This window comes from Piliocolobus tephrosceles, chromosome 6 (assembly GCF_002776525.5).
Source record: "Piliocolobus tephrosceles isolate RC106 chromosome 6, ASM277652v3, whole genome shotgun sequence".
NCBI classification, from domain to species: Eukaryota; Metazoa; Chordata; class Mammalia; order Primates; family Cercopithecidae; genus Piliocolobus; species Piliocolobus tephrosceles.
Genome location: NC_045439.1, coordinates 11,009,118 through 11,023,418, shown reverse-complemented (window position 1 = coordinate 11,023,418; position 14,301 = coordinate 11,009,118). Strand labels below are relative to the sequence as shown.

The following is a 14,301-nucleotide window of genomic DNA, read 5'->3' as shown; positions in this document are numbered from 1 at the left end:
TCTTGAGCATTTATTATGCTCCAGGCATGGTGCTAACTGCGTTTTGTATATTAGCTAATTTAATGCTTCTGATGACCCCATGAGGTTGTATATGAGTTTCCTATGGCTGTTGTAACAAACTACCACATACCTGGTGTCTGAAAATAGCATAAACTTATTCTCTTACACTTACAGAGTTCAGAAGTCCTAAAATGGGGCTAAAAATCAAGTCAGTAGGCCTATGTTCCTTCTGGACGATCTAGAGGAAAATCTGTTCCTTGCCTTATGCAACCTTGAGAAACCATGTGCATCCCTCAGCTTGTGGCTCCCTTCCAGCAGTGGGGATAAAGAAATGGATGGGGATATGGATGCATATATGGAAGGGTAGATGGATGGATAGATGGAAGGACAGATAAATGGAAGGATGGATAGATGCATGGATGGATGGACAGATGGATGGATGGTTGGATGGATGAATGGATGGTTGGATATACGGATGGATGAATGGAAGGGTGGATGGCTGAATGATGGATGCATGAATGGAAGGATGAATGGGTGGATGGATGGATGGATGGATGAATGGATGGTTGGAGAGATGAACAGAGGATGGATGGATGGATGGTTGAATATATGGATGGATGATGGATGGATGGATGGATGGATGGATGGATGGATGGAAGGATGGATGGATGGTTGGATAGATGGATGGGTGAATGGATGAATGGATGACTGGCTGGATGTATGGATGGATGTAGGATGGATGGATGTAGGATGGATGGATGTAGGATGGATGGATGGAGGGATGGATAATTGTATGGATGGATGGATGGATGGACGGATGGATGAATGAATGGACACTCCAAAAGTCTTTAGTCTCCTTTAGATTTCATCTCTGTGGCTGAGACAATGGCAAAGCCTTTCTCTTTTCCACCCCCATCCCTGGAGCTGTGGTTGCTTTTCGCATCCATCAGCATCAAGATACTTCCCACTCAACTTCGTGGGTGAGAGCCTGTACTCTTTCCAAACCTCTCACTGAACCAGTCCACTCTAGTCACGAGAAAATAAGTATGTCATCTAACCACCAATGATGTCAGTCAAGGAACCTTAAACAAAGAGATTAGTTCTGCTTGTGTTTGTTGGACAATGGACATCATAACATATTTAATAGCACTGTAATGTGGAACAGATGGGAAAGACCCCAGCTTTCACGGCCTCTCCATCTCTCTCACCTTCTACCAACAGCCAAAACCAAGTGACCTTTTAGAACACTTTATGGGCTGGATAGCTGCCAAGCAATTGCTCACCCAGGGGCTGCCAATACTGGCCCAGCCTGATAATGCCTGCTGGGTTCGTCATTGAAGACAATCAAGTTACAATCCTTGGGAATGCTGGAAATTCCACAGTGGATCTACATACAATATTGGGGTGAAGCCCTCCCAAGCTTTATGCATTTATCATTGAGTTTCCACTAAGTGCTGATTATGTCATGGAATTTCCATCCACAAAACCAAAATCTTGGGAAATCACCAAGGAGTAAATTTCAATTTGGTTATGTGCTGGGCAAGCTTAGGCAAATTATCATCTCTCTGAGCCGGTGTCTTCAGCTGCAAAATAAAGGAGAAGAGCCAGCTGGACAGAGTCCTGAAGCCTGAGTGAGACAATGTCTGTAGAAGCCCAATAGGCACATAGCAGATGCCCGAACTAATCTTGGCCCACGTGGGTGAGGGGCCGAGTTTAGAACTCTAGATCTATTGAGAAACATTTCACATGCACCTAGTCTGTGCACCTACATCCCACATAGAATTTTAGAATTTTTGAAATGAAAGGAATCTTAGGGCTTATTTAAACCAAAGCTTGCAAAGCAATGGTCTGTGGGCCACACCCAGCCTGATAGCACATGTGTACACACTCATGTTAGCACAGGTATTTTTTAATAACATTCAAATTAGGTGCCCCCTAAAAAAATGTTTTTAACATTAAAATGTGAAATCTCGAATGATTGAGAAACTGTCGCTCTAATCCAAAGCCCACATCCCCACATGGCAATGATTGGACAAAGATCCCAACCTTTCTTCTTTCAGGATGTTTTTACACTTGCTCTGGTGATATGGTTTGGATTTGTTTCCCTGCCCAAATCTCATGTCGAATTGTAATCTCCAATGTTGGAGGAGGGGCCTGGTGGGAGGTGACTGGATCATGGGGGCAAACTTCGCCCTTGCTATTCTCGTGATAGTGAGTGAGTTCTCATGAGAGTTGGTTGTTTAAAAGTGTGTAGCAGAGGCTCGCTGTCTTCCTTCTGCTTCAGTCATGTAAGACATGCCTGCTTCTTCTTCGCCTTCTGCCACGATTGTAAGTTTCCTGAGGCCTCCCAAGCCATGCTTCCTGTAGATCTTGTGGAACCTGTGAGACAATTAAACCTCTTTTCTTTATAAATTACCCAGTCTCAGGTAGTTCTTTATAGCAGAGAGAACAAACTAATACGTCCGGTCTGCTCAGATGTTTCCTATCTGAGTTCTGTAGGCATGTTAGTTCACAGACCCAGATGGAGAGCAATTCTTTCACCTTTATAGATAATGAAACTGAGGCCAAAGTGAGGATGACAATAAGTCCCTCCCTACGACTGTCTCCTGCGACTGTCATGGGAGACATCACCAAGAGATCATGCAGCTTTTTCCTTGATCACAGCCTCAGAATCCCTCTTAATACAGTGCTCTGTGTTGGCAGCCATTCAGATAACCAATCAGGTACCTCAGGGATAAGAGATTTTGCTCAGGGTCCCTTAACTCTGCTCTGTTAACCTTAAGGGCTTGCTTTTTCATCTACACCTGATAGTTTTGGGATTGCAAACTGAAGAGACATAAACAGTGGGTTTGCTTCGTTGCTCTGTGCAGGTTTGGAACAAGAGATCACTGGAGGGCAGGGCTGGACGGCAGCAGGGCCATTTTCAGGCTATGACCTTGAGGTCACCTTTCTACCTCTCTCAGCCTTGTTTTACTCTTCAGTAGAAGAGACAAAAAAGCGTTTGACGGCTGGGCGCGGTGGCTCAAGCCTGTAATCCCAGCACTTTGGGAGGCCGAGACGGGCGGATCACGAGGTCAGGAGATCGAGACCATCCTGGCTAAAACGGTGAAACCCCGTCTCTACTAAAAAATACAAAAAAAAAAACTAGCCGGGCGAGGTGGCGGGCGCCTATAGTCCCAGCTACTGGGGAGGCTGAGGCAGGAGAATGGCGTGGACCCGGGAGGCGGAGCTTGCAGTGAGCTGAGATCCGGCCACTGCACTCCAGCCCGGGCAACAGAGCAAGACTCTGTCTCAAAAAAAAAAAAAAAAAAGCGTTTGACATTATTGTAAGAATCAAATGAAAGACTGTGGGTGGAAGTGCCCAGCAAACTGTGAAGGTTCCATTATCGTTTTATTAAGCATGGTATGCAGTACCCATAAGGCAAAGGGCTCCCTCTCTTGACTTCCCTGACTCCAGGGTAAATTTGAATTTTGACATATACTAAAATGTAGCTTGGGAGATATTCCGGCAACCGCACACTATATATTTTGCGTTTGGCTTCCCTGGCCTTTGGTCAGGATTGAACATGCATTTCAGCAGAAACGTGATTGTAAGAAAATATTTCATTAATCAAATGCAATCTCTTTTTATAACCCCTGCATTACCAACCCCCTACCTGACCCCAAAAAGGAAGGCTTGCTGCCTGCACAGACGCCTCCCCCATTGCTCCAAACCATACCCCTCAAGACCTCGTCCAGCAACACACGTTAGCCCACACAACCATGTTTTCCTTTCCAAATCCTAAAAAAAGAAAAGAGTCCTTTCTCTTTTCTCTACCCAGAGTAATCCTGAAATTATTCACCATATCCGGAACACAGACATGGCCCCAAATTTAATTTTCTGGTTTCTGCAGAGCTGACTTAATCAGACCAGAGTCGAGGAGGGATTCCCAAGGGATGTGCCCCAGAGCTCTGCTGCGGCTCCCAACCTGACAACCCGTGAGACACAGTCACAACACTTTGCCCAGAGCACCACGTGTCTGTGTCTGTAGGTCTCTGTGTGTGTGGTGTGGGTGTGCATCTGTGTATATGGCTTGTATGTCTGGCAGTTGCGTATGCTGACTGTCTGTAGCTGTATCCATATGTGCCTCTGTGGTGTCTGTGTGTGGTATGTAGTGTATCTGCATGTGTAGTGTATGTGTGCATCTGTGTGTGTTTGGTGTGTGGGGGGTGTGTGCACACGTGCATGTGTCTGTGATGTGTATGTGTGTGCTGCATGTGGTGCCTGCATGTGTGCATGCCTGGATGTGGTGTGGTGGGTGTGTTTGGCATGTGTGCATATCTCTGCATGTGGTGTGTGTTTTGTGTGTGTGGCATGTGTGTGTATGCATGGTGTGTGTGATTGTATGTGTGCAAATGTGTGTATGTGTGGAGTGTATGTCTATGTGTGCCTCTGTGTGGTGCATGGTTGTGTGTGGTGCATGTACTTGCACGCAGGTGTGTGGTATATGTGTACAAGTGTGTGTGTGTGTGTATGGAGTGTGTCTGTGTGTGTGCCTCTGTGTGTGGTGCATGGTTGTGTGTGGTGTGTGTCCTTGCACACAGGTGTGTGGTGTATGTGTAGGTGTGTGTGTATGGAGTTTGTGTCTATGTGTGCCTCTGTGTGTGTGGTGCATGAATGAGTGGTGTGTGTGCACAGGCATTCAGGTGTGTGCACGTGTCTACAGTGTATATAGCATGTGTGTCTGTGTGCCCACATGACCTGTCACCCATGCCCTAGGATGAAGAATTGATCGTGGGCTCAATCCTGGGGTCCCTGGGAGAGTCCCGTGCCTTGTTCTCTCTGCGTGTTCCTCGTAGTTATGGAGAACGATGGTTTGAAGGAGACTGGCAGTGCTGTGAGAGATTTCCAAGGTGATTCACATCTAAACTCCCCATTTGACAGAGAGGGATGTGAGGTACAGAGAGGGAATGAGGCTTACCAAAAGTCACAAAGCAAGCTGGTGATGAGTGCGAGGCTGGCACCGATTTCTCCTGCCTCCCCGGCCAGTGTGCTTTCTTCCTGGCCCCCTTCAGGGAGGTCATGGCCAGCCTGCTGGGGAGCTGGTCATAGGGAAGGACCTTGCTGGGATTCAGGGGCGGACAGCTTGGCTACATGGATTAATCAGGTAGGAAATTGCACAGCGATGTCCTTGAGCATGAGTTGACAAATGCTTCTGTGAAGGACCAAAGAGTAAATATTTTAGGGCTTTGTAGTGCAAGAGGCAAAATTAAAGCTACTTTGTTGGTACTTACATAACCATTTAAAATGTAACCCACTTAAAAATTTAAAAACCGTTCTTACTCCTTGAACTGTATGAAAACAGGTGGCAGCTAGATTTGACCCACAGGTCTACCCCTGTCTGAGGCTCTGAGAATCAAAACAAACAAGCAGACAAATCTGAACTTATGGAACCCCAAACAGGAGCAAACACAAGAAGGTCAGTGCCAGCAGCCAAGAGCACAGAACAGGCAGCAAACAAAGAGCCATGGCGGTGTTGGGTGAGAAGTGCAGAGCTGAGGTCACAAACTGGCCTGCAGAGATTGGGGGTTAGAGTCCCAGGTACATGGCGCTCAATCAGAGGCTGTGGTCAGAGAGAAGGTCCATTTTCCAGGAAGGTCCAAAGTGAGGCAACGGAGGGGAACTCCGTGACGGGAGCAGTGCTCAGTGGGGCAGGAGCCCTGTGGGCTGGAAGGACCTCGGCAGGTGCTTGTCCAGTTTTCTCATGGGTGGTAACCTCACGCTGCCCACCCTCAGTGCCATGGTCCACTGGCTGAATGAATGCCCAGGCCTGAAATCTCTGCCCAGTGTCTCATTTGGTCATTTTGTGAGCTGCATGTGTATGTGGTGTTTCAGTCCATTTGGGCTGTTACAACAAAATACCATAGCCTAGGTGGCTGATAAACAACAGAAATTTTTTTCTCATGTTCTGGAGGTTGGGAAGTCGAAGATCAAGGGACCAGCAGCTTCGGCGTCTAGTGAGAGCCTGTTTCCTGGTTCATAGATGGTGCCTTCTTGCTGTATCCTCACGTGGTTGAAGGGGCAAGCTCTCCCTCTGGTGTCATTTTAATAGTCACATGCATCACAGCTCCACCATCATGACCTAATCACCTTCCAGAGGCCTCACCTCCTAATACCATCACCTTGCGAGGTAGGATTTCAACATATGAATTGGGAATGAGGGACAATAAACATGCAGGCCGCACCAGTGGTCCACACCCCCCAGGATACCTAATCCTGCTGCATAACGCCGAACCCTCAGCCCACCCCATAGCTTCACTTGGCATCCCCCATGACCAGTTGTCTTCAGAATAAAGAATTTAAGGCTGGACGTGGTAACTCACACCTGTAACCCCAGCACTTTGGGAGGCCAAGGTGGGTGGATCACTTGAAGTCAGGAGTTCGAGACCAGCCTGGCCAACATGGCGAAACCCCATTTCTACTAAAAATACAAAAATTAGCCAGGTGTGGTGGCAGGTGCCTGTAGTCCCAGCTACTTGGGAGGCTGAGGCAGGAGAATCACTTGAACTTGGGAGGTGGAGGTTGCAGTGAGCCAAGATCACACCACTGCACTCCAGCCTGGGTGACAGTGAGACTCTGTCTCAAAAAAAAAAGTATTTGAGCCTAGTTGACCTTGCGTGATACAATGCAACTAGTCAGATGTATAATGTTATAGGATTACAGCCCCTGTGAAGGCTGGTGATGAAAGACAATGGGGAAGGAATGTCCCCCACTGTCTTTGAAACGTGTATTTAGTAGTTCATTTTGCCTAGAAGGAGAAATGACTGAGAGTACAGATCTACACGGATGAACGGGCAGTACCCAGCACCAGAGAGTAAGCTCTGGGAAGGCAGGGTTTGGGGGTTTCTGTTTTGTTCGCCATTTTATTTATTCTTGATGTATAATAAGAGCTCAATAGGCCAGGTGCGGTGGCTCAGGCCTGTAATCTCAGCACTTTGGGAGGCCAAGGGGGGAGTGGATCACAAGGTCAGGAGTTTGAGACCAGCCTGACCAATATGGTAAAACCCTGTCTCTACCAAAATACAAAAATTAGTCAAGCGTGGTGGTGTGTGCCTGTAGTTGCAGCTACTCAGGAGGCTGAAGCAGAAGAATCGCTTTAACTCGGGAGGTAGAGGTTGCAGTGAGCCGAGATCGTGCCACTGCACTTCAGCCTGGGTGACAGAGTGAGACTCCATCTCAAACAAACAAAAAAAGAGCTCAATAATATTTTTTATTTAAATAGTCTTTACTTGATTCTTTCCTTAAGGATGGTCAAGGACTTGAAAAGGACAAGAATGGGGATTGATAACATGGAAGTTTAAGGAAAATATATCTGGGTAGCCCTTTCAGCGAGATCTTGGGTATAAAGATATGTGTGTACTGTTTGAATGCTCATCAAAAGTCCATCTATGTAGAGAAGGCTCTTGATAATCGAGTGTCCAGACGTCACTGGATGTCAGTTCAGTTGCCCATGAACAAGCGGGCGTGGTGGCAGGGATGTGACAGTCAACCTCATAATTTAGTTCACAGACTTCAGGACATCAAGTAGAATTGTGAATGAAACAGAGGAAAACTAATAGAGAACAGGGATGGATGTACTGATAAATGAGACATTTTGCTAAGCATTCACTTGTTCATACGGGGGTAGGTGCATTAGGGGGAATGGGAGCTATTGTTCCCACTGCTGTTTTTGCTTGGAAGTTTAAATATGGAAGTTGGGGTGCACTCGGACATGAAGTATCCAGAGGCATGGGCTGTGGGGGATACTGTGGATTTGCTTATTAATTGCCCGTTAAGCTCCTTGCAAGATGTTTTCCCGTAATGCAGAAGGGTAAAGCTAAAGTGGCGTTGGCTGAGTGTGGTGGCTCACACCTGGAATCCTAGCACTTTGGGAGGCCAAGATAGGAGTTCGAGATCAGCCTGGGTGACATAGGGAGACTCTGTCTCTTTTTTTTAAGGAAAAAAAAAATCATTTAAAAAAAAATAACATGGCATATCCCTGCCTCCTTTGCTTCCGTGTTCTAAATGTGAACCAGGTTTTTTCAACTCCAATACTCGTTCATGAGACTGAGTGTGGGAGGGAGGTGCACGAGGAGACAGCTTGACACGGGCACCCCTTTGCCGCAGTGCAGCAGAGGTGAGGCCTTTAGTCAGCGGCGGCAGTGCTCTCCTGGTCTGGCAGCCCCCGGCGGGTGGCAGCAACTAACTTTCTCCACCATGGAAGAGGCAGCGTGGTCCTGAGGCTGAGCTCCTCCTGAAATCTCAGATTAGAGTCTGTTCTTCAGCAATTTTGTGAGCCATTTTATACCCCATCATAAATCCCTTTCTCCTTAAGCTAGTTAGAGTGGATTCTGTTTTCTGCAACTGACCGCTGACGGATTCTAGATTCTCCCCTTAACAAGCATCCCCAGAACACGTGTAAGCCCATGAGGGAGACCCCAGACTCCTGGCAGTAGTTGCAGGGCAGTACTTTGGAGTCAGACTATGCATCCTAGAGAACGTAAAAGAAGATGCTTCTTCAGAACCTGCCTAGCATGACCCGGGAAGGCATTTGGGATGGGGTGGAATAAATAGCTCCCAGTTATGGAGTGTGTCCTGTGGGCTGAGCACTGTGAAAGCCCTTTACACATACTATCCTGTTTAATCCGCACAACCACATTCCTTTGAGATAAGTGTTCCAGAAGACGGGAGAACTTTTTTAAGGTCCAATGCCTTGCAGATTTGGTTGCTTGGAGCCAAACACTGATGAGGAAGATTCCAAGCCTGTTCCTAGAACAGTTTCACCGTCACTTTTAAGGGAGTTAGTTAAGAGCAAAAGAGAAACCTCACATTTTTTTCCAGGGCCATAAAAAATCATATTTTTAAAAATAAAATTTTTAGTGATCTTACTACTGGGAATTTATCCAAAGGAAAGGAAATCATTATATTGAAGAGACATCTGCACCTCCACGTTTATTGCAGTACTGTTCACAAATAGCCAAGATATGGGATCAACGTAGGTGTCCAACAACAGATGGATGTAAAAAATATGGGATATATACACAATGGAATACCATTCAGCCATTAAAAAAAAAAAAAAAAAAAAAGGAAATCCCATCATTCATGGCAACATGGATAGAACTAGAGGACATTATGTTAAGTAAAATAAGCCAGGAACAGAACGTTAAACACCAAATGTTCTCACTCATATGTGAAAGCTAAAAAAAGTTGATCTCATAGAAGTAAAAAGTAAAACAGGGGATACTAGAAGCTAGGGAGAGTAGGAGGAAGGAAGCATGGGGAGAGATTTGTTAAATGATACAAAATTACAGCTAGATAGGAAAAATAAGTTCTAGTATATTACACCACTGTAGGCTGACTATAGTTAACAATAGTATATAGTTTCAAATAGCTAGAAGAAGGATGTTGAATGTTCCCAAAAAGAGAAATGATAAATGTTTGAGATGCTGGATATGCTAATTACCCTGATCTGATCCCTTATATTATATGTATCAAAACATCACTATGTACCTCATGAATATGCAACATTGTTATTTGTCCATTTAAAAAAAAGAATTTTAAGTGTAGAAAAAAAGAAAAATATGTAAGCTGATGAAAAAAGAAGGAAATATACATTTTTCTAGCGTTCAAATCATACAGTGCTTGTCCTAAATACTGCTGAATTTGCCACTTGGAAGGGAAGACTAATCTTTTTTGGAACATTGCCATTATTTAGCATATAACTTTTTACTATTTCTTAATTATAAAGATATCTTTAAAAACTGCAAACTCAGTTTTTGAAATATTCGATGCTTTTAAAAATTCAGGTCTTTTCATTTACTAGATAGGCAAAACAGATTATTGATAAGATTCTATTCGTTTCATTCTAATGAAAATAGAAATGAAATAAAATGGAACAAACAATACATAAAATGTTTATTTGGAATCATTTAGAAAAGGTGCAAAAACAGCACAAAGTTCCCATAACCTTCACCCAGTGATACAGTCTGCATATTTGTCTCTCCAGAATTCATGGAATCCCCAGTGCTGGAGGTGGGGCCTGGTGGGAGGTATTGGATCACCGGGATTTCTCATGAATGACTTAGCCCCATCATTCCCCTGGTGATAAGTGGATGCTTGCTCAGAGAGATCGGGTTGTTTAACAGAGTATGGCACTTTTCTCCCTCTCTCTTGATCCTGCTCTGGCCATATGACACGCTGGCTCCCTGTCACCTTCTGCCATGATTGCAGGCTTCCTTAGGACCTCACCAGAAGTGGACGCCAGCACCATGCTTCCGGTTCAGCCTGCAGAACCATGAGCCAATTAACCCTCTTTTCTTTATAAATTATCCAGCTCCAGGTATTCCTTTATAGCAACGCAAAAATAGGCGAACACACCCAGTCTCCTCTAATGGTAACATCTTACATGTCCATGGGGCATTTGTCAACACCAAGAAATTAACACCAGTACAATAGTGTTAATGAAACTGCTAACTCGATTTGTGTATCACTGGCTTTTCTACTAATGCCTGTTCACTGTTCCAGGATGCAATGCAGGATTCCACATTGCATTCAGCATTGTGGTTTGTTCCTTTTTATTTTTTGTTATCCCATCACCTTGTTCCAAAGGAGAAGGGCCTCAGTGCTGTGCACAAGCTCAAAGAGAGCAAATACAGACAGCATGAGACAGGCCATGTCTCAGAACAATTTAGAGCAATTTCCCTCGCTGTCCATTGGTAGAGGAGCCCTCCTGTTAGAAATTGGCAGCAGCAGGCCACAGTGAAGACCAAGCTGGAGTGGGGAGCAGGGACCAGGACGCATGCCAGCATGCAATTGCAATACCGAATTCCAGCCCGGAAGCCCTGAGCAAGTTGGGGTATCTCCTCTTGCAGCATAATGAAGGGTAGCAGAACGGAGAGCCAGGGCTGCAGAGGCAGTGACAGAGGAGGCCGGCAGGGCCAAGTAGCGGAGTAACCTTCTCACCAAGGGGCTTCCACGAGAAGATGATGAATCAATCTCTCCAATTAAGCATGTCATAGTTGGGCTTGGAAGCCATGGATGAAAACTGAGGTAAGAAAATTATTTCCATGGGACGCCTGGTTGTGAAAAAAATCACAGGGTCATAAAAATGAATGAGTCGCCCAGCCAGAAACACTAGAGAACTCACTAAAGATTTAGAAACCGTGTGTGTTTAATGTTACTCTCACAGTGGATTGGGTTCTCACAAAAGGTGCTAAATTAAAACAAGGAAGGGTGAATCTAGTTTTCTCACTGAAACAGTGTTTTAACCCTGAAGTTCCTGACCCCAGGTTTGATGTTTCTGCTGTAGAAATAAACATGTATACCACGTTTAGTTAACATAAATGACACGTGGTATACCTTTATGTTATATGGATTAAGACTTCTTCAGATCAACTAAACAGGGCTATGCCGTGATCAATTCCATATAGACCTAAAAGGCAGAGCATCCCAGTGGACAGAGTTCTGTCTTTCTTCAAAAAACATGCTGCTTTATTTTTTGGACAACTACTTAGAAGGTAAGGGTTCTCGTTATTCAGGGCCACGAGACTCACAAATGTTTCTGGGAGGGTACTTAGCACTACTCTAAGACTTTAGACAATGGATCCAGATATACTGGGTGAAATCACCTCCCTCAGTTGTAAATTCCTTGTAGCCAGCAGTGGTCTCGCTGCAGCCTGACAGTGGAAAGTGATTCTTCCATTTGCAGGTCTGCTGTAGGAGTGCCAGCAACCTGGCTTCATCTGCCCTAAACAAGGCAGATGGAAAAACCAAGGACCGCTCCTTCTTCCTAACAGAACAGACTTTCCCACCCTTTGCCCTTTCTCTGCAGCACTGCTTCACCAAGTCAAAAACTCAGAGACTCATTTGAATGGCGTTTAACTCTAGGGTGTGCACCACTGAGCCAGATCCAAATCTGTTACTTTTGATGGCAAAAACTGTAATTATCATCATTATTATTATTGAGATGGAGTGTCACTCTGTTGCCCAGGCTGGAATGCAGTGGCGTAATCTTGGCTTGCTCACTGCAACCTCCACCTCCTGGGTTCAAGCGATTCTCCTGCCTCAGCTTCTCAAGTAGCTGGGACTACAGGTGTGCACTGCCGCACCCGGCTATTTTTTTTTGTATCTTTAGTAGAGGTAGGGTTTCACCATGTTGGCCAGGTTAATCTTGAACTCTTGACCTCAAATGATTTGCCCACCTCGACCTCCCAAAGTGCTGGGATTACAGGCATGAGCCACCACTTCCAGCCTGTAGCAATTTTTGCACCAGTGGTTCAAAGCCTCATGCACTGCTCTGGACTCCACTTGAATTCATATGGAGACTGAAACTTTGTCTCTTCCTTTACCAGTCATGTAAGGAGTGAGGGGCTACAGATACAATGCTTCTCACTCAAGTCCCCCCACCCCCGCATCCCGCCCCACCTCCCAAAGGGTGAGAAGGGTTTAAGATCACAGAGATGGAAAAAGCTTAGGAAACATATTACACTCATTATTAAAATAATGGCAGATTTTTAAAAAATTCTCACTTGGGAGAACAAATTATACAAGAGGCAAAACCATTTTCTTTTAAATCCTTCTAATGACAGTGTTCTGAATTGAAGGGTACACTTCCGTGCCTTTGTAAGCAGAAGATTCTGACATACACTTTCCCTTTCTTGGCAAACCAAGGCCATTGTTAGGAGCTTTTGTTAGCCCGTGGCAGCTCCTGGGTTTACTTGCCTGTTTCTTAGACCTGCTCTCAAAAGTCAGGATGGTGTCTCTGGCTTCTCCTGCATCCGGCAGAGTCCGCCCTGTCTCCTCTGCAGCTTCCAGTGCACTGTGAGTTAAGAAACCAGATAGCCACAGCTGAGACTTCTTTGTTAAACAAACCGTCCTGGTGGGGCTTTGATCCCTGGGGTTGGGAGTGAAATGGCTGGAAAGGCCTCATTTTACCCCCATCTGGGCTAGTGCCTGGATCTATTGCGGGTGCTGTTTCTCTACAAAATGCACTCAGAGTACATTTCGGAATTTTCAGTATCCACTTGGCCTGCCCATGACCCCCACCCCTGAGACTGTGAACGAGGAGGTCTGGGGCGATGCTGAGAATGTTTTCGAAGATGCTCCCAGATGAGGCTGACGTCCACGTGAGATTGAGTGCTGCTGTCGCCTTGAGTCCAACCTCTGCATGAACGAGGTTGAACTGGAAGTCAGAATCTTAAAATGTCAGCCTCAGCCACGTGTCATCTTTCTTCTCATAACTTCTGGACAAACTCCTTTACTTCGGAAAACGAATATCCAAACCACACAATATTTCATAGACCAAAATAGAGATGTTTATTTCTAAACACAAAGCAGATACATTTTTAAAAACATAAAACAACAGCAAAGACGTCAAACCATCTTTTAGAACACTGCTACTTCCAACTTGCACAAAAGGAAGGGGAGGAAAACGTCAAGGCAACTTTAAAATATAGCAATAAGAAGAAACTCCGGGGTCCTGGTGTTCCTCCCTGGATGGCGGGGAAGGCTCCATGGGCTTTGGACTTGATATGAACCGAGATAACACACACATGTTCCGAGACAGTCGTTTGGCTCCAATACTGCTCGCCTTCCCAGAAAGCTTAATTTATTGCAAATGCATGTTTTACCATCACAAATAATATGACAAGAGTAGATATGGTCCCTCTGCATATTGTTTACATAATAGAACATTTAAAACAATGGAATGAGTTTGCCTTTGACATCAAAAATCATTTATGCAGCATCTACATGCACATATACACACAAAAGTGTGCATGCATACACATGCACACACGCACAGACACACACACACACACATGCCATTGCTTGGTCCACATTGCATGAAACACACCATTCCAGCTACATGAACAGGTCTCCAGGTACAAAGGATGAAGTGAGTTTGCTCACATAGACTTAGCTTAGGGTAGAGTGAATTTGTAGAGTGAACTTGTTTATGAGGACCACGTTTATGCAGAGGTTGGACTCAAGGCGATCACAGCACTCAATGTCATGTGATTATCCGCATCATCTGGGAGTATCTTCAAGAACATTCTCAGCATCGCCCCAGACCTCCTCGTTCACAGTCTCAGGGGAGGAAGTCATGGGCAGGCCAAACTCACTCGACCCCACCTGCTGACTCCAGGAGGATGGGTTCTTTTTTTTTTTTTTTTTTTTTTGACAGTCTCACTCTGTCGCCCAGGCTGGAGTGCAGTGGTGCGATCTCGGCTCACTGCAAGCTCCGCCTCCCGGGTTCACGCCATTCTCCTGCCTCAGCCTCCCGA

General features: G+C 45.4%; 1 protein-coding gene across 3 annotated transcripts in view; it reads right to left on the bottom strand.

The window, feature by feature from the left end:
• Window positions 1-775: 775 nt before the first annotated feature.
• Window positions 776-14,301, bottom strand: part of SYNE3 (spectrin repeat containing nuclear envelope family member 3) — a 119,062-nt gene continuing 105,536 nt past the window's right edge. Inside the window, exons 18-21 of one of the 3 annotated variants that reach the window (XR_002730279.2) lie at window positions 12,740-12,836; window positions 10,982-11,094; window positions 4,962-5,195; window positions 776-2,379 (exon numbers count right to left, since the gene is read on the bottom strand). Coding sequence is in view for 1 of the 3 variants with exons in the window: in XM_023205566.2 (XP_023061334.1) it covers window positions 12,759-12,836 (78 nt within the window). In the remaining 2 variants the exon portion in view is untranslated. Of the gene's footprint in view, window positions 2,380-4,961; window positions 5,196-9,613; window positions 11,095-12,739; window positions 12,837-14,301 lie in introns of those variants that run through there. The other 2 variants (XM_023205566.2, XM_023205565.1) reach the window with 2 other exon arrangements.